The sequence below is a fragment of the Seriola lalandi genome, unplaced genomic scaffold, assembly GCF_002814215.2.
Source record: "Seriola lalandi dorsalis isolate HSWRI2012SDOR001 ecotype SW California unplaced genomic scaffold, Sedor1 jcf7180002054572, whole genome shotgun sequence".
Taxonomy (NCBI): domain Eukaryota; kingdom Metazoa; phylum Chordata; class Actinopteri; order Carangiformes; family Carangidae; genus Seriola; species Seriola lalandi.
Window position 1 is genome coordinate 556725 of NW_019525125.1, and position 23944 is coordinate 580668.

Here is a 23944-nt window from a genome sequence, read left to right on the forward strand (position 1 = left end):
AAAAGTGGTCCATTACTCAAAGCAAGGTGAGAACACCTCCACCGGGAGGAATATTTCTCCCACCAAGAGGCTACTCCAAATAACTAAGTTACAAAGGAACAAGGTCGAGGGAATGGTCCACTGATTAGGTCTCTGGTTTGATCCCCGGCTCCTCCCGCCTGCATGTGGAGGTGTTCTTGGATACCGAACCCAAAATTGCCCCTGATCACTGTTCCATTAGTGTACGAGTGTGTGTACGGGGGAATTTGTAAAGCGCTTTGAGTGGTTGATACAACTAGAAAAATGCAGTCCATTCACTATATCAATACTGGCCAAATAAAATGGGACACACAAGAATTAGATATTGTATTTTTGGAATAAAACAGATGCTGAAGTCAAAGCAAAGTTGGATAAATGTCTGAATGTAATGTTCTTTTTCTAGATTACAAATCTTGTTTAATGCCAGCAAAACTCGTTTGCGTATGGCAGAATCATTCAAACAGTGAAACTCATCAAGTAGATAAAAGGCAGAAAACATTTTAATAAAATGGAACACAGTACAAATCAATAGTCAACTTAATGCTCCACATGCAAAACAAAGCTGAACTAATCCAGATCGTTCACATATGGAGAGGATGACAAAAGGACATAAAAAATATCAACATAAAATCTTCAAAATATTTTTTTTTTTCAAATGAGCATAGCAAGCCTCCATGTCTTCATGACAGTGTAAAGGACATAATGTTTTGAAAATGGCATGACAATAAGGAACAGATGCAGCTTTATTAGACAGATTCAGGCCTAATCAGTGTCTTTTTGTAGAAATAATACCACAAATCCTGTCAGTAAGGTTTTCCAGTGCGACAGTTTGAAAGGCTTGAAGACGGTTCCTGTGGGTCAACACGAGGCTGCTCAGGAAAAATAACTTAATGATAAATGTAAATAAGACTGCATGGTGTAGAAAAAATTTGTGTTGACAGCATGAGACAGCAATCAAAGTAGCCTCCTTTATGACTTTATGACCACTAACGGCCTTCATACACATGCCACATAGTGACAGATAATGCTGCAAAACAGTCAGTCGTGTATATGACCACTTTTACTGTACTAGCATTTGGTTTATGTGAGGAAAACATACAATATGATGAAATATCATTGGCCATGGAAGAGGTGTGTGTGTGTGTGTGTGTGTGTGTGTGTGTGTGTGTGTGTGTGTGTGTGTGTGTGTGTGTGTGTGTATGGTTGTGTCATTGGGGAGGGGGGTAGTGTAAATGATAAAGAGGCCACATGTCAAACTTAACTGAGATTTGCCAAATAGGGAAACGGTGGATGAACGAGTGGGTGGACGAATGGATAAATGAACATATGGGGGTGGGGGTGGGGGGTGATGTTTCATGCAGCCGACCGTCGACGGATGACAAATGCTCCTCTCTGCAGCTGTCCCAGGTAGATCCTCATCTTCGTACTGTCGCTTGTCTTCCTCACCCAAATCTGCAGAACAAAGGCAAAAGAAAAATCCTTCAGTATAGTCATTTACAAACAATGCACTCCAAGAGTAGCTGTCACTGGTTTAGACGTGTCAATATAAACCACCGTTATCTACTACAAGCCAGTTTGTGAGAAGGCAGCCAAACTGCTTTTCTCCTTAATCCAGGGTGCAGAAAATAAATTCTCTCATTGTATTCTTTTATCAAACTGCTCACTGGAAAGATGGACTTCCCTTTTCCAGTGATGATTTCTTCATAGTGATATGTCATGTGTCGATTTAAGTGTTCATTACTAGTCAAACACTTGTAATATATGTAACACACTGACATGTTTTTAATGGTTTTTGGGCAACGATGGAGCTCTATGGCTCAGAGAAGTCAAATAAATCAAGCTTTGGCTACACAGACAGGAATAATAGGATTTGTTTACAATAAGGAAAATCTAAAATATCACCAGCCTTATGTTTTAAGCAGTTAACCCAGTTCTGTATGCGACAGGAGCTGGATAAGACCTAAAGCTCACCTCATTGGTCCCCACTGAACTGATGACACAGCTAATCTTTGTATTGTCCTTTGATTCCAAGTAGATGGCCTGGCTCTTGTGGTACCTGTCCGCATAAAAAAAAATAGAAAACACACACACAAATAGCATTAATTCAGCATTTTTGGTGAGGAATGAGGGAAAGGCATAAGCGCAGACAGGAGAGGGGTTCATTATACATAATTTTACCCAGCTGAATAAACCACATTCCTCCTAAGATGGCACTAAATAGATAATTGGCCTGGAAAGTCAAAACAAAAAAGTCTGTTATTTTTTTTAATGGCTCCAAACTGTCAGAGGACAAAACCGACCCAAGGGTAGAGACTGACAACCAAAGCATTTGATCATTAAGAACCCACTGAAGAATAATGACGCATGAGTCTCCCTCCAGCTCTTTGAGGAGGCTTTCCGGTGGTGGTGTCTTCTTTAGCAATGAATAAATGAGATTTTGCCTTTCAAGAACAGTGCACATAACTCACAGCTTGTGCCTCTTCAACTTCCTCTGTCTATATCAGCAGCTCATAAGACAGAATTGTATTATTTTTACCCCTCTTCAAATTACCTTATGTTCTGACACATGTCTGAGGCACAGCTCTGCTCTCAAACAGAGGGGCATCAGAGCTGTTTTGGTCAAGGATTTTCAATCTCTTTATATCTGCATCACAGCAGAAAGCACCACTGGTTCTGATGCACCCACCTTCTCTGAATATGTATTTTTATGGTGGCTTCAAGCACCAGCACTTATTCACTGGCTCCTGAGTAATATCTCTTTCTGTAGCCCTGACAAAAAGAGGCTGCCATCAAAGTGGTTGTAAAATGTCTTTTGAGGACCGGCCAAACACGAGAGACATCAAACCCGTGGCAATGTGGCCATCTAGTGGTGACACACGCTATATGAGAAAGAGACCAATGTCAAGGGGGAAAAAAAAAACTCTGGTGACTGTTTAGATGATGAAACTCCAAATTCACCATCTTTTGTCGTAGTAAAGTTTCCCCTCCTCGATGCGGGCCTCGTAACGCTGGGAAGGGTTCTCCATGGGAGCCGAGGGGACGTGCTCTGGGGACGAGGGAGACACTAAAGAGGGAGAAAAATCTCATTAGTATTACCATGCAAAACATATGTGCTAATAGGTTAATGTTTTATGTAATAGTTTTGGATCATTTTGGGAAATATACTTATTCGCCTTTTTGCTGAGAGGAGAGGGAGATGAGAATGATACCATGCTATCAAGCAGGCGGTTAGCCTAGCTTAGCAAAAAGGCTGGAAAGAAAATCCACCTCCCGGCACCTAAAGCTGACTAACATGTTATTGTTTGTTTAATCTGTGCAAAAACCAATCACTAGCAGCCTTCATGAGGTCGTTCCTTTGGACCAAACCAGGCTAATAGCGAATAAGTGTATCTCCCTCAATGACAAACTATTTCTTAAACCAGAGAACTGCAGGTGAGCGCTGACATACCTGGCCGTTTCGGTGATTTAAGCTGTAAGTGAGAATGTGAGAAATGTTTTAAAAAGAAATCATTTGTAGAAATAAGATTCAACAGGGACATGCATAGTATAAATAAATTCAGTGACACTTACCTTATTAAGTGTTCTTAGATCTTCCATTATCTGTTCGTCTGTTAACAAATAATTTAGCTGAGGTTTGAAGAGTTAAGGAAGGTATAAACACAATTTAGCTGAGAAACTCGGCCATTTCCCCACATGTAACTGATGATGACCTCAAAGTGAGCTCACTTTTGCTGTGTATCAAATTGCAGACTTCAGTCAGTACACTCGCATGTAGTACACCGAGTACACAGTATACACAGTGGCGAAGTGCGTGAAGTCCCGACACTGTAGTGTTGTCTCAAATCAAACACTGCCTTTGTGCACTCACTGTACAAATACTACCACTACAAATACAACTGAAGAATTTACCCCTCACAGATTAATCTTAATTGATATGTAACTGTTGGCAAAGGATATCTGGTGCAGGTTTTCTTCGTTTGTCTGGTATTGGGACTGGATCATTGGGCCGTCTTCTCAGCTTCCGAGTCATGATTGGTTTAACCTCCATTGAGTCTATGAATGAAAGAAATAACAACAAACAGAGATCTAAAAATAACATCCAGAAAGCATCTAATGTTTCTCAAAATTCCTATTTTAGAAAAAACTACTGAGACAGGCAACTCAACAGGACAGACAGCAGCACCTTGATTTACTGCATCTGGAAAGTCCTTTTTCAATCAGTTTAATAACATTTTTACCCAGTTTCTCTCTTCTGCTGAGCAAGTTTCTGATTAACAATCCTGTTCTGGCTCCCTTACCTCCTGTCAGCTCCATTGTTAATTTTTCATTCTCAATCATCTTCTTCTTCTCTTCCAGCTCTGCAATTAGGTTTTCCTTTAGTTCCACCTTCTTGTCGTCAAACTCCTTCACCGCTGCCTTCTTCTCCTTGATGTAGTTCCTCTCCACCTGCTCTGTCTGCACAAGGCGGAAAGATGGAAATGATGGAAAGAGAACGGGTGTTTTCCATGTAACAACCAAAAAGTAAAAAGTCAATTCTGCATAAATTACAGTCTGTCAGCAAGATGAATATTACTCACCTCAAGTTGCAGAAATAAATCTGTAAAAAGGGAGGAAAAACATAATTTGTCATATAGAAAAAACATTAGTTGAATGTCTTTAACTTGAATCAGTGGCACATAATATCTGACACTAAAGTCAACTTTGATTACCCTTAAGACTAGAAAAAAGAACACTCAAGAAGAGGATGCAAAACAGAGCCACAAAGGAACAGCGATTCCAGCAAAAATCCCCTGAAACTTTTGGCAAATATCTATGAACCTGAAAAACAATGGAGAAAACTAGAATGGCACTCAATAGAGCAAATACCTATCCTAAGGCCAAACAATCCATCCAACAATTCATGTCTGTCAGGTCCAGTTTATGATCTGGATCCGTACCAAACTGTACAAAATCAAAGACGTCAACACCATTAATCTTTATGTAAAATGTCTTTTTTACATAAAGATCAAAAATTATTTCCCGAGAAATTGATGAAAATACTGAAAAATGCCATGTTAAGGAAAGTGATAAGAAAATTCCTGGAACTGCCCCTTTTACTGGATCAGGACTTAAACTTAATGGGTTCCTCCCTGGCCCATGCCCCCCCTATCCCTCCATTAAGTGTAGCCAAAATCAGTTCAGTACTTTTTGTGTAATCCTTCTGACAAACAAACAAAGCAACAAACAGACACGGGTGAAAACACAACCTCCTCGGCAGAGGTAATTAAGTTCCTGATAATCCATCCGTGTTTTACCCTTTTGACATTTCTATGTTAAGTTGTCAATTGATCATAATTGCGGGTCAAATACCAAAGCCTGAGGTTGTTTCTTTTTTTGTAGTACATTTTGGGTAAAACAAACTTATTTTTCAAATTTTGATCAGCAAAGACCTGAGTATATAAAACTAACTAGGTATACACTGTACTTCTTCAGTAATCTTTTATGTTGTGTTTAGTCACACTACATGTCTTTATCAGCCTTTCCATAGACTCATGTGCTCGCCTTATACGGTCCAGCTGATTGGTGATGACATGCCAACATTCTCTCCTCGCCAAACAAACCAAACTAAATAAGGAAGCACTCCAGAATTTGAATAATCCTCTCCAACCATGGGCTTGTGTAGATGTATCAGAAACAAAACAGTTTGTTCAGTCTCTACATATTGCTCAACTTGCCTGCATTTCGGAGCCTCTCTTTGTACTGCTGATCCAGCTTCTTCATCCTCTTCTGATATTCCTGCAGAGTACCTGCAAAGAGAAAGTGTCATTTAACTAAAATGAAGATCTATGGAATCAATCAATCAATTTCCTTTTAAGGATTCTATGGCGTTATCATGTTATGGTTTAGATGTTTGTGTAGGGTGAGAGCGAGTAAATTCATTAAGTTACTGAAACTCCACTATCAGCTGTTTCATTAAAATAAGTCATCAATATCTCTAGACAACTCGTTTCGCAACAATCACTACAGACATTATAGACCTTCTACTCTCAGCACCCATTTACAACTTTGAGTAGATAACACTGACATTACCTCAACATTTGGATTTACAAACAGACCATAATGTGTCACTCCACAGTTTCTATACTCAATATCAGTCTGGGTAATAAGTACCTCCTGGGCCGGCTGATGGTGCTACACTACCTTGAAACAGCCCAGTCAGCAGTTCAGAACCAGTTTGTATCAGTAAACAGCGGACAGTCTTGATGATTTAAAATGAGCCGCCCACAGTGGAGGAGAGGTTTGTCATCAGTTATCATATGTTTCTCAGCTGGTTTTCTCTTTTTAGCTGCAGAGACTATGGCTGCACTGTTAAACCATGTTGCCTGTTACTGCCACCATAAGCAATAAGAAAGGATTTAGTTGTGTCCTTCAAAAATTTCCAGTGAAAAATGCCCCCCCCCCCCAATCCTCACGCAAATCCCACGAGATAAACTGCACCAGTCATTCACATTTGGAAACTTCCTGACTCCTCCAATCACAAGAAAAACATCCAAATGATTACCTTCTTGTAACTGCTGCAGCTGTCTTTTCAGGGAGGCCAGTTTGTCTTGGTACATTCTGCAACGAAACAAAACCATATATTATAATATAATATCGCATTTCTTTCCACTATGTGCAGCATTAGGAGAAACATTCAAAACTTTCCTCCTTAAATTATTTTCATTAAAGTTAAAACAGCTGAGCCATGGTTGGCAAAAACACTTACTGCTCTTTGATTTCCACATAGTCATCCTCATCATGCTTGGCAAGGTCTGTTTCACTGGCATCCTCTGTGTCTGGAAAAGGGAATGACAGGAGAAGAATGGACTCAGATTTTAAAACTATTTCTCAACTAAAACTCAAAACTGATTTTTTTTTTATAATTACTCTACTCTACATGCCATACCATGAAATAAGATATATATTTTATTCTTAGCTTTTCCTACACAAACTTGAAGCAATAGGCTGAGTGCACAGACAGACAGCAGATCAAAGGACGTGCGTGGCACTGGCAAGGTAATGGTGAACACCCTTCTTGGGAATGCCCTCTGGTTTGTTAAGATTATGGGACCAGGGGAAATCTTATGTATGCCATGAAAGATCATACCCTATATATTCTCGGATCGACATCAGCAAAAACTTCAGCTAGAGCAAAGCTAAGGTGAGCACATCTGGTATCCGGCGATCGGTGCTTGTAAATTAAATTCATTACTATAACGAGCGATAGGTGTCACTTATAGTGTCAAGCATTTGCCGCATGGTGAAATTAATCAGAAACGGTCCCCGGCTAACTTGGCCGTGCTGTCAGTCCAGCGGCAACTCTCTAAAGACAACGCTAACATGTTAAACCAAGGCAAGTGCGATGTGGCAAACTTGAGAGCCAAGTTTACAAGCACCGGCAAAAAACCTAGGTCAGTCGGCGTTACCTTCAAAACCCGGCTCATGAGAAGGGCAAGGCCCGGTCGTATTAAGCTGACACAGCAGCTTTCATTTTCGGTTAGCATTAATGTGCTAGCTTAAGTTAGCGCAGTCTGCGGTTTAAAGAGTAACCCGATTCTAGCTCACGTAGTTAGGCACAACAGCACCGTCAACGTATCCGGAGGAGTAATAAATGAGTCCGGCCGTACGCTTGGAAGTCAATGTCAGGAAACTAGCTAACCTTGTAGTGTTGTCATCGCCTTATTTTCCTCTTGCCTTTCTTTCCCTTTCACTGCAATCCGTCCCGTCTCACTGGATAGTGTGAAAAGGGCAGTGCAGTGGACACAGCACGCAGGGTTTCGCCTGCCTGGTGACCTGTCAATGCTCGGAACTAACGTTACGTAGCTAGTTGGCTAATTAACGCTATGTAGCCACCCCTTTTGGATATCATTATTAAAAGTTTGTATTAGTAATCTGAAGCACGACAGATCCCGCTTAATTTAAATTACTGTTACATTTTGTTGCTTATTGCACAATGACGCTAACCTGTCTGGGGAATAATGTGGTTAAATCTGATTGACGTCTAACGTGAGTACGGAACGTTAGCTCGTTAGCATATAAACAAACACGAGTTTATTTATAATATCACGTTATCGGTAACCAGCGCTACCAACAGGGAAAACACCCAGCCAGGGTGAGCGGTTTATCTAGTTTACATCACCTGCTTCTGAATTATTTCTCGGCTGGGACTTGGCGGGTAGCTAACTTGTTATGTAGCTACCAAGCTAATTTGTGCAACTGAACCTCGCTTTGGAAAAAGGCACTTAAACTTAGACTTAGATGTGCTAAAATAGTGTATGTTGCACTGTAAGAGAAAATTGTTTACAATTAAGCCTAAATCATAGATCGTTTTAATTGCAGAATTAAAAAAATGCTACATTTATGCAATAATCGCGCGTTTCCGTTTCTTTTCCAACAAGTAGACAGAGCCCGACGGCCAGGGAGCTTTTGGTCAAATCGTTTAACGGTACCTTCTTCTGAGTCTCTCCCCCTGAAACTCCGATCATCGTCGTCATCCACGCTATCAAGTTCTTCTTCATCATTGTAATAATCCACCATAGGCGATAGCAAAGTCGAAGCCATTTGTTCGATTGGAAAATGTAAACAAACACAAAATAAACAATCGATTTGTGTTTTTGCAGCTTGCTTGGAACAGCGCCTACAACTGGCAGGACCTCCGAGTATCAAGCTGTCTCACCTTATGCCTGTACACAATGTCTGTGAAATTAACGTGTATTATGGAAAAAACATATTTAATATACATTTTCAAACAATTAAAATGAAAAATCTAAGATGAAGTGTACCAGTCAATAACAGGCACATTTTTACATGCGCAATGAACCAAACGGTGTAACATTTAAACAGGCATAATTTTCTGAACATGAGGGAAATGTGGTGTCTCTTTGTTTTGGCACCCGGGCCGGTTCTTTACTTCCACACTCAGAGGCGAGGAGAATGGGTGGTTATAAGTTAAACTGAGTGTTTTTCAATTCCTTTCAAATTTTAAGTATTCCTACCTCATCTCTGTTTTCCAGTGCTTAAAAATGCTTACCCAGTAGTTTACCCCATTACTCGTAAATCATTTTTGAATAGGCGCCAGAGCTGTAAAATTGAACTGAACAATTATGTGGGAGATATTAATTATCTCCCATTACCGAGGTATGAATGCTGTTTCAAAGTCTTCACGACAACACAAGGAACATAATACTTTTGATTAATTGAACTATGATTATTTATTCATTCATGTATTTATTTACAAATGATTTACTGTTTTTGTCCAAAACAGTTGTGTATACAGCATACAATGTGTAAATATGTGTGTAACTGTAGAATGTAAACCCCCTCTAAGGTGAATAAAACTCACATTACAGACTTTACACATTACATTCCAGAAACAATACAGCAGGCATGACCTGTGTCCCCAGGTATGGTACTGTGTCTAGACATACCTGTCTTAACTTTATGCCAAGTATACATGCACAAATGCTCCCTGAAAGCCCCACCATTTACACCAATTACTGGAGTGGAATTACAATACTGAGGTCTATGAGTAAATGCAATCCCACGAATTATGAGATAGAGCCTTACAAACACTGTTAACATATCCCTCCACCAAAGTCTACTCTATTCTTAAGACCCCAGTGGGTAGTGAAGTATAGGTTTTGCAAATAATTTTCTAATCCTGGAACTGTCCCATGCCTCTGTCAAGTTCAGACTCACACACAACAACTCTGTTTATGATAGGTTGTAATGATTTTTATTAAAAACGTAATCTGGGAACACTTGCCATTTTATGGTTCGAAAGTCAGCAAAAATAATCTTACATTTGTTTGCTTGCACTACAATTTAAGATAGACAAAGTCTACACTGTGCACCTTACAGCAACTTTCTAACAGCTGGAACTGCAGCTGCTGGAACCAGAAATTTTAATAGATGTCCTCAGTAAACAACCCAGAAATTATGCAAGTATGCTTTTTAACATATTCCATTTAAAGAAGTAAAAACCTGAACTTTAAGTTATAGTATATCATGATTGCAACCACCACTCAGATTTATCCACTCAGTATCATTACTGCTTTCCAGGAAGCCCAGGGTACATATTAATATGACAGCTGGAGTAGATCACCAAAAATGACAAAAATTCACTGGTTCTAGCTTTTCAAATATGAATATTTGCTGTTTTTGATACTGAACTGAATTTCCTTGGGTTTTCAACACAACATTTAAAGATGTCATCATGGTTTGTGAATCTGTAACAGGTATTATTTGACTTTTGTCTGATGTTTTGTGGCCCAAACAGTTTGTCTGTATTGTATGTTACAATGGACAACATCAGACAGGCATTGACCACTTTCATGATTCCATGATTTTACTTCATAGAAACTGAACCTATGCTAAAGGGATTACTACTGTTACTACCAGGAAATACTGCCATGTCCACAGTGGTTCTGTAGCTAAGTTTGGCTCAAGTGGCCTAATGGATAAAGCACTGGCATTCTAAGCCAGGGATTGTGGGTCCCGTCTGGGGTGTGTAGCACTGGTTCGATGGAAAGGTGCTGATTCCATACCCAAGAGGTCAATGGATTAGAACCATCCTCTGTACTGTTTGTATTTTTACAAATGCCCAGAATATCTTTGGGTTTTGGACTGTTGGTAGCTGCAGCCTTAATTCTTATCACTCTGTTGTCAGTACGAGCTACTCACAGAAGTTTGCTAATCTTTATTAAGTCTTTCAGAGCCTGGCCGGTTAGGAGACGTGCAGCTATGTTTTACTGTATTATGTTGGGCAGACATGCAAAAAACTGAAGAAACATCATAGCATCATAAATGGACACAAACTGAAAGACACTGTGCACACCAAAGAAACAAAACAATAATTTATATGACACCACTTGAAATTAGCTTATTTTCAAAGGGAGGAATTCAAGAGGGCAGTTCAAAATAGAAATATATGTTGTTGCTACAAATTTAGTGGTGTTTAATTTTCAAATTGTTTTTTTTTATTAATGATGAAAGTTTCACAATAAGTATTGATGGGTTATTGAAGAGGCCTACCAGGCATATGACCAGGGCCCCAAGGATTCAGAGGGCTCCTCGGCCCACAAATGGACATAAAACAGCCACAAAAGGTGGAGGAAAAAGTTTATAATTGTTTCGCCTCCCTTTGAATCTGGCAGTCTTTTATGTAGGATAATAATCCATCCATTACAATAAGGTATAAGGAGTTATTTTACCATGGTCTCGTTTTGTACAAGGACACATTTTCACACATATTTCCAGGTGCATCCCTACAGTGCAGGAATGTTACTATTGAACTTCAAAAAAGTAGCAGCAGGTGGCAGCATTGTACTAAGTAGCTATATTCAGGAGATGAGCTTGATTGCCATCACTGAAGTTGCAACAGAATCGTGGTGACTCAGTCCATGCATCTTTAATGATTTGCAGAAGAAGAAAATAAGGTGTCGGATTGTTGGCCGCTAACTTTTAATTTATTATCTTGTTATTCAAAGCAGCATTATTGAAAAGATAAGTAAATGCGGATTATTTTTGCATTTGATTTAGGTAAACCATTTGAGCATAAGATACTTGGAAAACAATCAATTTGGTATTTATTCTCCACAAAAAATAGTAGTCTGGAAAGTGCTCATCCTTCACTACATGTGACAACTTTATTTCCGCCTGTCTGTCAAACTAGCTGTCAAACACGGGCGAGGGGTTGTGCTCCTGCTGCTCCGTCATTCAGGAAGTCCAGACCAACTGACAGCACTTCGCAAAGTCACACCGACATCTTCAGAGTCGGACTAAATGCTCTTGAAGTGCGTACGCGTTTCAACAACGACGACTTTTAAAAAAGGTGAGCGGCTTTTGTTTTTTCTTTTTTTCTTTTTCTCTGTTGTTGTGTCGCTGTCACTGTTTGTTCCCCCCTAACGGTTAACAGCTCGTGCTGTAGCCTCGCGCTCTCAAACTGAAATGACACTTCCTCTTGTCTCAACGGCTAAGCTACAACTGCAGCTAAATGTCAAAGCAGTAAAAGTGGATATAAATGAGTCGTGGCTCTCGTAGGTTGCACCTGGAAGTTGGAAATGACCACCGTCGTCTGGTTTCGACGTTGTTCGGCTTGTTGTTTGAACGCCACTCCACTCAGAGGTGGTGAGTACAGAGAGCAGCATCAGCTCGCTGGGGTTAAGTGCGTAGGTTTGCTTTGTAACGGTCTTTGAGCGAAGTGCATGTTTGTTGATTGATGTGTTGAGCTGCACCTGCTGAAAAATCTACGCTGATTTTTTTTTGGATATTTACGCTGTGAACTGCCGGGGGAAGACGCTTTCCTGTTTGGTTTGGTCCTTAGGGGGGTGAGTATGAAGAGCAAAAACGGATGACAGGTTGTAATGAAGTGTACAGTTGAGGGTTTTTTGTTTTTTAAAGACGACAAGGCGGCTGGACGCTATGTAAACTTGATCGAGGTGTCAGTTTAGCATTGGGGGATAGTGTGCGTGTGTCTGTCAGATTCAAAATGACTGTGGTACCGTCCATTGCATCCTACATTGTTGTGAGTGAGATTTTACTATCAACGCAGAGTCACAATGGCTTTCAGTTGAGACGGTGTAACGTCCACTACACATGACCCGAACCACATTTTTACTACATTTACTACGTCTCTCTGCAACCGTTAACCGGTCGAGCATAATCTGCATCCTTGACACTTTTGTTTAAACGATTTCGATTGCAATATTGGCTTGCATTCATTTAAGCCACAGACAATAACTGCACGCCATTCATATTTTATTTTTTTCTTTCTTGGCGTGAATGCTGTAAGACGGTCGTCACCTGCACGCAGGACGGTGCTCGGTTAAATAAGCAGCGTTAAAAAGTAAATGTAGGCTAACATGACGCGCTCGAAATGGCAGATGTAGAGAGCAAGCTGAGCACTAAAACCCAAGCTGACCCAACATGATGTCATCTCTTGTGTGTAGAGCGCATGAGTGAGAGGCAGTAGACCCGGGTTTCACTGCTAAACTGTGTCATTTGTAAAGATTTATTTTAAGAAGCAAGCCCACGCAATTTCAGGCAGGGATCACCAGAATTTAATCCCGTATTATTACATTGCACCTGCATGTCATTCAAATCGATTCATAGTATTTTATTTTTTTATTTATTTATTTTTTTGACTGTATTTCTTTCTGCATAGAGGTTCAGAGAAGGCATGTTGGTTGAATGAAAAATCCATATAAACTCATTTCACACAGAACAGAGTTACTCACCTTGGCATAATGCTGAGTAAGTAGTGTCAAACTTTTTCCAGTTAAAGAGAATAAGATATTCTGAGGAAAAAAGTTTTTTTTTTTTTTAAACAGCTGTCAGGCTTTGTGCTTTTCTTTTCAATCTTTCAGCCATTATGTCTCTAGTCAAGAGTTGCAGTGCCCTACTTCGGTTTTGCGGCCCTTTGGTTCAAAGGACACAGAACTGTTGTGCAAGTATACTCCCCTGTTGACATCACCCACATCTAGGAGGTTCATTGGCAACCTATTGAGGATGTAGCTGAGAGAGGGAACAGAAAGTGACACACTTCCTTATTAGTGATGGTGTCTAGGACAGTTCAGCATTTATGATTTTACACTGATTGTGCCATTTAAAGATAAATGTCTCACTCATCCACACTGATACAGAATGGGTATTGTTGCCAAACAGTGTAGATTGATCATGCACAGGTTGATGCACTAAATGCTTGTTTCTTGTAACTGAACCCAACTGAGATTATCCTCATCTGGTGAGGTAAAAGCTTTTTTATTGTGCAGGTTGTCGAACGTGACACTTTTAAGACCAAAAGTCAAAGAGCCAAGAAATTGAAGAGTCATTTTTAATGGGCTCATAATCGATATTAATATTGATGATCGACTATTATTCAGTATTTTCGTTGAATTATTACATGTTCCTTTGCTTTCGCTTGGCCTTTGTTAAACACTGGATGACACAGGTCTCTATATGTTAGGTGACAACAAGCTTCATTTAGACTGGCAGAGGCAGTCATAAGCATATTGCTAAACAGTCATGTCTTTTTATAGAGCTGTGTGAGAGATTATTGAGACGTTAGCTAGGGGTCTTCTCATGAATTTGCACAAATCCTTTTAAGTACTGTGTGTGTGCGTGTGTGTGTGCGTGCGTGTGTGTGTGCGTGCGTGATGGATGCACTGGGAAGGGACACATCAGCTGGTCTTGACAATTGGCTGATGTGGCTGTCACAGACAGGGGGTGTGGTAGGGGTGTGAGCCAGACATGCTCCCACTGAGGCCATTTTCACACTAGATTTAGGTGCCCATTTGCACATGGGACTGGTAGAAATTGTGTTCAAGGTCAGGCTTAAGTCAAATTGTGAGAATACACCTTTTTATGGCTGTGCTGGCGACATGCTATGAAAAGATTTTGTCGAATCAGAAAATCTTGATATTTACTAAGCTTTGCATATTATATCTGTCTGGTCAAAGCAATGGTCTCAGCATGTTAAACCTCTTTTTTTTTTTTATGCCTCTCCACTGGTGACACCTGCGGCCGAAGGCATTATGTTTTCAGGTTGTCTGTCTGGATGTACGTGTGTATGTCCCAGTCTCGTGAACATGATATTTTAGTAATGCCTTGAGGGAATTTCTTCAAATTTGGTACAAACGTTCACGTGGACTCAAGGATGAATTGATTATTATTCGTTGGTCAAAGGTCAAGGTTACTGTGACCTCACAAAACACATTTTTGGCCATAACTCAAGATTTCATACGCTAATTAAGATACTATTTAACATAAATGTCTAACAGGATAAGATGATAACATTTTATATCCACAAGATCAAAGGTCAACTTACCCTTCTACAAAACACTTCTGGATGTTATTATTAAGGGGAGATTGTGACCGTTTCCTGCAACTTGACTGGTTGGTTGCGGCAGACAACCATGAGGCGGTAATTCTAGTTTACCACTGATTCTCCATGATCACTTAAAGTATGTTGTAGGACTGCAACTATTTTCACTATTGATGAATCTGTCATTTTTCAATTAACTGTTTAATTGTTTTGTCTTTAAAATTCCAGAGAGAAATTCACACAATCCTAAGTGATTTTTTTTTTTTTTTTATGTTTTCATCAACCTTTTCATCAATGTGTCTTAACTACACAAACTTGTCGCAAATTGTTAATTTCAACCTGATGAATGCTGACTGTTCATTAGGGGATGCATGTTTGTTAGAATTCATAATTAGCACAATCAAAAACGTCATTAGTGGAACTGAAACAACTAGAATGTCAGTAGTGCTGCTGCTGACAACCACGTGTCATTAGCAGCGCCGCACTGTGACAGACATTAGCAGGGAATGGTTAGTAAAAAAACGTAAAAAATGTCTTTCTAACTCAAAGTGGTCCAGGACTAATATGAAAGGTGGTCAAGGGGATGTGACAATCATTGAGATGTTAAACAAGAATACTATAGCCTATAGTAGGTGTTGGGGTGCAACAGACGATGATTCTGGACAGGGATCTGCATGAAGAGCCTCAGCCATCTACTTCAAAGTTTTGGTGCGAAAGTATGTCAATAAAACTGAGGCTATAAAAACTTTAAGAACAAAAACCGATGATCTTGATTGATGAACAGAATATTCATTTTTGGCATTATGTCTGCTTTGTATGATTAGTAAATATAATGCCAAAGACAAGATTGAACTTCCCCACTCAGCACAATGTAGTTGGTCCTATTTTTCAGTTTCTATTGTCAGACAACACGTATAAAATACCAAAGCTTGACAATAGAACCAAGTTAATGTCAAAAGCTGTACTGTGTGATTACTCTATTTTAGCATTAAAAATGAGCAATCACAAAGAGAACCGTGGGTAACGTTGGCTTCATATCATTATTGCTACACAGCACCTGGATGTGTCTGTACAAGAACCATTTTTTTTAATTTGTGTATTCAAGATGCAAAATTTTGTTGGGACATTGGTTTAGGAAGGTTAGAATAGGAAAAGAAGGTGTGTTTTCAAATTTAGTCAGCTTAGTATGGGCTTGGCCTGGCGATACCAGCAGACCTGACATTGGGGGGGGGGGTTTTAAAGGCCTGGCAGCAACCTTAATCATGCCCAGTTCTGGTAAAGGGGGTGGATAATATCGGTGTGAGTAAAGTTTAAAATGTAAAGAATAGGAGGTGGGTGCTTCTCCTCTTCAACTATTCACCCCTAAAACTTTCAGGCGGGCTGTTAAACAGTGGTTACAGTGATGTCACAGCAGCATTCATGACAGCAACATTTTGCACAAAATCCATTTAATCTGAACACAGTGATTAGTGGATTTGCTCATGGAGGAAGCAAATCCACAAAAAGCTTTTAAATTGCATAGGAAGAAGGCAAAGCAGCATGGTATAGACCAGTGGGAAAGACATCCCCAAATTTAGTGACCAGATTCAAACCCGCATGGTGGCCAGTATCCAATATGCTGCAAAGATATATGATAATTTGATACTGAGTCTTGGTGTGCTGTTGCTGAGCCAAACATCTGATGCTGATGTGAGAATTTGACCTTATGGGAGCTGCAAATTATTACATTACTAAAGGCTCCAGCAGTTCATCTGTACAACAAAGAGCCAATGCTGTTAAACAGGCTACAGTAGTTCCAATTGTTGGTGCGACCTCTATCTGCCTGCATTAGCTTCTGCTTCACAGCTCGTCTAATGCGCTGTATTGTCTAATGCAGTCTCTTTCAGTCTCAGCTGAATCCGGACTTGTCTAATTTAAGAACAACCAGAAGGCATACATGCTGGCTTGTGGCCTTACAGAACCCGAGCCTATTTTAATTAGTACTGAAAACAGTGTTTTGGACAGCCGCCGCTGTCCCAGGTATTATCTAGCAAATGATGTCTTCCCAGATTGTGTGACTCTTCTGTCCTCCCCCTCCTCTTGTGTGGGGTCATTTGGATGTCAAAGTTAACAAGTTTACATGCTCTGTTGTCAAAGAACCATGACAGCCCACTGATGGGCCCTTATGTCTTATGGCTTGCCACCAACCCTGTAATGAGTTTACTGGCTGTGTGCTAGGTCATCTCAGCATATCTGTGAGACAGCCATTATGATATTTTCTAAAAGCTGAAACCCTTTATGCCAGTGGGAAAAAGCTTGGCAGGTTTTCCTTTGCATCTAGGGCAACCTGTTGAAGTGAAAAACTCACATTACTCCTCCCTGCTGACTAATCCACCTCAGCATCTCTCACTTTTCTCCACTTCCATGTGACAGGAGTTTGACTTTTGAAAAATATATTAGAGGATTGTCAGTTTAGCCGGAGCTACACCAGTTTGGTGGTTCATGCCATGGTAGCAGAGCGCATCAAATATTAAAGTGCTGCTGTCAGGCTTAATGTTCTGCAGTGATCTGGTTTAGCATGTCTAATATAGGAATGCTGTCTCAGATGACAAGGAGAATTATGCCTTCCCTACCCCCACCTAGCCTCTACTAGCAGATATGTTCATGTGTACCTCTTTTAATGATGATTTCAAAAGACAGCAAAACTCTGCACTGCTGCGAGATCATGATCTTGTGAAGCCAGCAAGAACCAGTACAGATATTTGGTAGCAGGATTAATCCACCCCACCCGCTGTACTATGTGATTACCAAAACATAAGGACTGCATACACATGCCCGTGTTCACAGTGGGGGGATCCCGAAGCATTTTTCCGGTGGGCATCTAGTAATGGTTTGTACCCAAGACAGACTTAACCATCGATCTTCTCAGTTTAATTAAATGAGTGTGTTTGTTAAACCACTTGAAGATCATCAGCTCCCGAACATATCTTTTTTCTAATCCATCTGATGGTCCATGTCCATCAAGGCCCAAACGACCAAGTTATAATCAGAAACTCTTTCATCAGCATTTACTTCTGCATATGTTGGAAACCGAGTTTGCCCTACTGACCATGATAGGAGTCAAAGGGAAAAATGTGAAATGGATCTAGTCATGGCCCAGCAGCTGGTTCAGACCTGAGTCATGGCCTTGGTCTACTGAAAACGGTTTTGGAGGGGAGGAAGTCACGGCCCAACAGATGTCTCATCAACAAATGCCTCCCTAGTGAGTGTGCCACTTCTGCTGTTCACTTGCCACTTTGCACTGCTGGAAATTGTCTTCGTCTGACCATCTTGTTTAGATCTTTGGCAGGCGGTAGGATCCAGCTGTCACCCATTGAACAGCTGAAAATATAGTGCACATTAGAGGACATTTTTTGTGGCATATCTGGAGGCACATGCCAGCCTTAATTCACCTGGCATGTTTATTTTCTTTTTTTTTTTTCTTGTTGACATATTTCACAGACTCGCTGCTAGCATGACATCTGGATTAACTTGTTTACCACATGCAATATTCATATGTTGTATTCCAAAATGCAGAACAGATTAGTTGTTAAATACGTCATTCTTTCATGTGCATTACATGGACTGTTCTTTCTCTCTTTGTTTTCTTCCTCAAGCATACTAAACCCTCTGTCATAAGAGAGGCATTTTGGCAAGTCCGCCTGACTGGGTGTGGGAGGTTAGCACGAGCGACTTGATTACAGCCCTTCATTAGAAGCGCGCCTCCAATCCTTTGGCGATGTTGCAGCTGTGACCATGACTTGGCCCCTCCACCCCCCACCCTTTTCAAACCCCATTATGTCCGGCTACATCTGTCTCCAGCTCTCCTGTGAAATCTGCAAGCCTGTCTCTGCTCTTCCATGACTAGGCCAAGTTGAAGTGCTGGGGAATTATGAGCAGCCATCATCATCACCCAAAGAGACATTACCATTGCTGATGGCTGACTTGTGTTATCTCTGCCCACCACCACCCCTCCTGGGTCTGGGGCTTAATTTAGCTCGGCAGAATGAAGGAAAGGGCTTAGGCAGGCGTATTTTTAGAACTACATGGTTCGCTGTAATAGGGGTCTTTAAAAAATTGAAAGTGTCATGTCATAGGCCTAGAGTTTGCATCCATTCTGCTGACTCTCCCCTGCATGCAACCGGCTGGGAAAACTATATGCGTTGCTAGCTTAGCGGAGTGGGGCATGTCAGCAAGGCTTAGGATGCATAATTGTGATGGACATGTTTGCTGATGTGAATGGGGGTGAGGTAATACACTGCACCACAGTGGTCTATTTTGGGAGCTTCCTTTGCCTGCCCAAAGCGCTTCTGTGTCTCACAGTTCCACATCATAATTTAAAAAGTGTTTCTGAACCTGCCTTTCACTTCTTTTTAAGTGTCATCACAGAGCACATTTCACTGGTGTGTTGGCTGAGCACTTCGCGGTCAGCACAACAGTGGGCACTGTGGTCAGTGTTGGCAGCTTGGCATTATTTAATGATTGCTGACACGCTTTGATTTCATAGCATTACCAAATGGTGCAGGGCTATTAAGGGTGATGTCGCCTGGCAAGATCATGCTGAACCTTTCTGGTCCGTCTGCCACCGAACCTGATGTAAATGCTTGATAACTCCTCATCTATTGGCCTCCCAGAGTGTGTGCCAAACCCACCCCATCCCCCCAGTCCCAAGAGAAACTAGGCCTTTGCCCAAGCTCCGTGCATCCCTAATGCTGTGACTGGACAGCCTCCATTGGGTCAAGTGGAGATTTGCCTCTGATGAATCTGGGGGAGATTGCGTTGTGCTCTCGCAAGCCAGCAGTGAATCAGGCTAAATGTGACTTTTATTTTTTATTTTTTAGTCAAGTCTGTGCCTCAGCCTGGCTGAATAATTTTTCACAGGATCCCCCCCCAACAATGATTTTAAACACAAGACATCATGGCTAACAATTTATGGAGGTTTCACTGTTGGACAACACAGCTATTTTAACCCCTGATTTATCAGACTGGATGTGAATGGTGTGTCATATTGCATGAGGGAACATAGGCATTTGTAATGAGGAAAAAGAATGCAATGCGAGCCAAAGCAAGTGCTTCTGCCACCCTTTTCTTGCTTAACAGTCCATATTAGGACGGCTTTGCATGCCTTTTTGAACCCACAGAGCCTGAGGTTAAACTGAACAATTGTCCAATTAAACTGTGACTTGGAGGAAACTCTGCCAGTAAACACCCCGCCCCTCTACTTCCCTCACTCATTCTCGTTTCCACTCTCACTCTCGCACACACAAGTTCTCATATACACAAACACAAATGAACCAGATGTGCAGCGCTACAAAGCCAGAGGGCCACGAACCTTAGGATAATTGCAGGGATGATAACGTCCCAGAGGGTAAATGAGGAAATGGTTAAATTATCAGGCCGTGAGGGTATCAAGAAGCTCATGCGTGCACACACCCTTCCTTGGTTTTCATAGACAGCAGCTTTTATGACTTGTGTCCAGCTATTGTTTCTTGGTGTGATACAGGGGCCATGTCAGATGGGAAATCCTATTGTACATTCTTAATCAATTCATAGTGAAGGAGCAGGAAGCGGGCCAATATTACTGCCAGATTAGATTTCAAGGCTCGAGTTACTGTTCTCACCAATAATCACAGGCTGGATTTTGTTGTAGATACTCTTGATGATCACTGTAACACACAAGAGAATTACGTAGTGTGGACAGACATTGTGGCTTAGGAGTTTTTAGTTGAAGAAGTTGAAGAAGCCAGCCTCCTCCAACCACACACACACAACCAAAACCAAGACATGATCAAGGGCCATAAGGGACACCAAGTAGAACTATTACATCTGACTCTCCCTGACATCCTTCATGTGTAAGAGCTTTTGTTTGCGATGATACCGTTAGAGGGAGAGGGGATCACTGCAGTTGATTACAATCAAGATGGTGTGTTCTTAACAAACTGAAAGCCCAAAGCAATGTATAGAAATAAAAAGAAATCTTTTCCCTGACCGCTATAATGATAGTATAATGTGTTACGTTTGAGCTTTCCTCTTCTTTTTACATCCTGAAGGAGATAACATCACAGACTCTTTGGTTTTGTCAAAATGATCCACTGTAAAAGATTAGACCAAAATTTCCTTTCAGACATTCATGGCTGAAGAGAGTTGCAGCCATGTTGCTTCACCTGACCTGAATTCTCTGTGCCAATTTGCTGAATGAATTTATGGGGTTGTGTCCGAAAGGTGGGGGGTGGCATTGTCCATTGGCCAAGACACACATGTTTTCTCTCATTCTGATTTACTGGGCTCTAAATAAAAGGTTCCTGTTATTAATTTATGGTCTTTTTCTGACGAATATTGGCAATATAAAGATTTACCTGATTAATTATTGATTGGAAACACACATAGAACTGCAGGGTCTTGTGGATTGTAGGGGCCATGACATCTGATCTGTGTGTACTGGTGAGATCAGACTTCACAGCTAAATCGGAAGATGTCATGATAGTGAAAATTTACTGGAAGGAACTAGTGTCTGCTCTCCAATCCCCTTTCCTTTCCCCCTTCCCGAAGAGACAGGGTGTGAGTGGTTGCAGAAGTTAATGAATCCCACCAGGAACAGCAAGCCTGGACTAACAGTGAATGTTAGAGATGAAGGAAAAACAGCAGAATAAATGAAGAACATTCAGCAGGGTGATATTGTGTCTAAGAATTGATCATAGGAAGGCAGTTGTGTAATCTGTGGTGATAAAATCGTTAGCATTAAAGGCAGTGCTGAAACATTTAACTGATTACTTGACTGTCAGTCGACAAAATTAATTGAATGCTTGATTATTAGTTTAAATAATTTATCAAGCAAAAATCTCAATCTCCCACATTGTCATAAATAAATAATCAATTAATGGCTTCACTGAAAAAGAGTGGACCAATTGGATGATGAAAATAATCACTAGTCATTGAACACTATACAGTGAAGGCATAAAAGCTTGGATGATTGCAAATCACTCATGTCCGCAATCACAAACACATCTGATGTTTACGTGACAGAGAAAATTGTGCCAATGGCACAAGTGGGAAATCTCTATTTGATATAGCCTGATCTAACCCAGCCAAGCTGTTACTGTGGTCTTGACATCTAAGCTATTGGCGATTGCTCTGATGGTCATCGATCACTGATATCGTCCATCAGTACAACCCTAGCTGTCACAATATCAGATTTTCAATAGATGATTTTCGTGGCCAAAAGAATTCACAATAACAATATTATTGTGATATCTATATATGGTATATATATATATATGGTATATATGGTAGATATCTTTATGGGGTAAAAAAAATGCTATCAGTCAAATTTTATCAGAGAGTCTGTAATCACAACTGTACAAAAGTGTACAAAAAGAACAATTATACTTAATGGATGGTGAAGAGGCAACCGCATGAACTGATGAACAAAAGATCCACAAGGCCAAACATCTGCTGGTATGCTATTATCATATATATATATATATATATATATATATACATATAAATATCTTGAGCTGTTTCTACACACAAGTTAAAGATGCCATTTAGTTTAGTGTATTAAACCACATAACTATAAGGTAGGTGATACCATCTGTGTGAGTAAAATCTCACAGGCCAGGGCCAGATATTACATTTTTTTTACTCCCCCTGTAGTGTGTGTGTGTGTGTGTGTGTGTGTGTGTGTGTGTGTGTGTGTGTGTGTGTGTGTGTGTGTGTGTGTGTGTGTGTGTGTGTGTGTGTGTGTGTGTGTGTGTGTGAAAAAAAAAAGAGGCTTGGATGAATCAGTACAGATCTAAAAGAGGAAGGGGGAGGCTAAGTTCTGAGCCTGAATTAATTCCCAAACTAATTGCGGGCAGACTTTACAGGGGATAAAAAGCCGAAATCCTAAGGCCTAAAACCCATGGGCCCTCTCCCACTCTGTGTAAACCCCAGTGATGATGTACATAATTTATACTGTCAGTGTATATTTGAAAAAGAAGTAGAGGAAGAGGCAAAACACAGGGGAAATGACTCAGTGGCCTAGATGCATGTTTCCTTTTTGGGGTTTCCTCTGCTTAATTTCCTCCCCCTGTCTTTCTCTTTCATTTTGGCTGATCATTCTCTTTTCGTTTTTAGGCAAAGGAGGGAAGGAAGGTTGTAGGTTAGCATGCTTAGGCTTCTCCTTCTGTGTGGCATCCATTGAGGCATTATAGCCTGATTTGTCAAATTACACACCAAATTCTCAGGCACTTCTCAGCTGATGTGCTGTGATGATCAAGACGTTTCCGTTTTGACTTGACACACTAACGGCTCTTCTACCACACTGATCAAATGAGAACAACAGGGGCACTGTGTCATGTGAGCATTCAGTGTATAACGCAAAGTTTGTGGTGTTTGTCTGGAAACACTTGGCAGACTCTGACACAACAAACCCCCACCCGCCTTCTCTTCAAATGAAAGTCAGGAAATGCGATTGAGTTCAATTCAATTTTCTTTATATAGTGCCACAAACATTATCTCAGGGCATTTTACAGAGTAAGGTCAAGACCTTACAATATTATAGAGCAATCACTTGGTGACAGTGAAGAGAAAAACTCCCTTTTAACAGGGAGCGACGTCCAACAGAAGCGGACTCAGGGTGGGCAGCCGTCTGCGCCGATCGGTTTGGTTGAGAGGAGAGAAATGGGGTAAATAGGAAAGACAGAGCTGGAACAGCTGTACTGTTGCATTCAAGCACTATCAGACTGATAGTTATAATGATAATAATAATAATAACAGTAATACATATAGGTGTAATAGTGTAATTAATAAAAACACCAGTAATGATAGCAGCACCAATAAGGCTCCATGATACACTAATGGTTGCAGGACATTTTTGTTCAGTCTGTTATGAAGCTGACAGCTGTGGGAGTCCTGGCCATAAATGTATAACCGTGAATCACAACATCCCCCGCCACCCCGTGAGGCCCTGGCGAATGACTGCATGACATCATCGTTTTCCCTCCAAGAACATGGGCTTCAAGAAAGTCAGAGAGGGCGTCTCATTCACACAGCATAGACGTCTTACATGGATCAATCCATTCACTG

General features: G+C 40.7%; 2 protein-coding genes across 3 annotated transcripts in view; one reads left to right on the plus strand and one right to left on the minus strand.

Moving 5' to 3' along the window:
- Positions 1–496: 496 nt before the first annotated feature.
- suds3 (SDS3 homolog, SIN3A corepressor complex component) lies at positions 497–8691 on the minus strand. Of its 2 annotated transcripts, none has more exons than XM_023417179.2 (12): positions 8487–8691; positions 6764–6833; positions 6560–6615; positions 5733–5804; positions 4596–4615; positions 4317–4473; positions 3976–4071; positions 3589–3650; positions 3467–3488; positions 2977–3082; positions 1990–2074; positions 497–1470 (listed from the first exon to the last, which is right to left on the minus strand). In XM_023417179.2, exons 1-12 carry the CDS (start codon positions 8596–8598, stop codon positions 1372–1374), a joined length of 957 nt encoding a protein of 318 aa, XP_023272947.1. In that variant the 5' UTR covers positions 8599–8691; the 3' UTR covers positions 497–1371. The 2 variants fall into 2 exon arrangements, with proteins under 2 accessions (XP_023272947.1, XP_023272948.1); XM_023417180.2 differs by lacking the exon at positions 8487–8691 and adding an exon at positions 7697–7809.
- Positions 8692–11728: 3037 nt separating this feature from the next.
- The window catches only part of taok3a (TAO kinase 3a), a 63719-nt gene continuing 51503 nt past the window's right edge, over positions 11729–23944 (plus strand). Inside the window, exon 1 of the mRNA XM_087176862.1 lies at positions 11729–11869. The gene's annotated coding sequence lies outside the window, so the exon portion shown is untranslated. The remainder of the gene's footprint in view (positions 11870–23944) is intronic.

Bases quoted from the DNA above. Each gene is read 5' to 3' on its own strand.
- suds3 (XM_023417179.2), bottom strand. From the start codon at position 8,598: ATGGCTTCGACTTTGCTATCGCCTATGGTGGATTATTACAATGATGAA. The intron at 2,075-2,976 runs GTGAATTTGGAG...TTATGCGGACAG, and splicing joins CTTTACTACGACAAAAGATG to GTACCACAAGAGCCAGGCCA. The intron at 1,471-1,989 runs GTGAGCTTTAGG...TTTGTTCTGCAG, and splicing joins GTTCAGTGGGGACCAATGAG to ATTTGGGTGAGGAAGACAAG.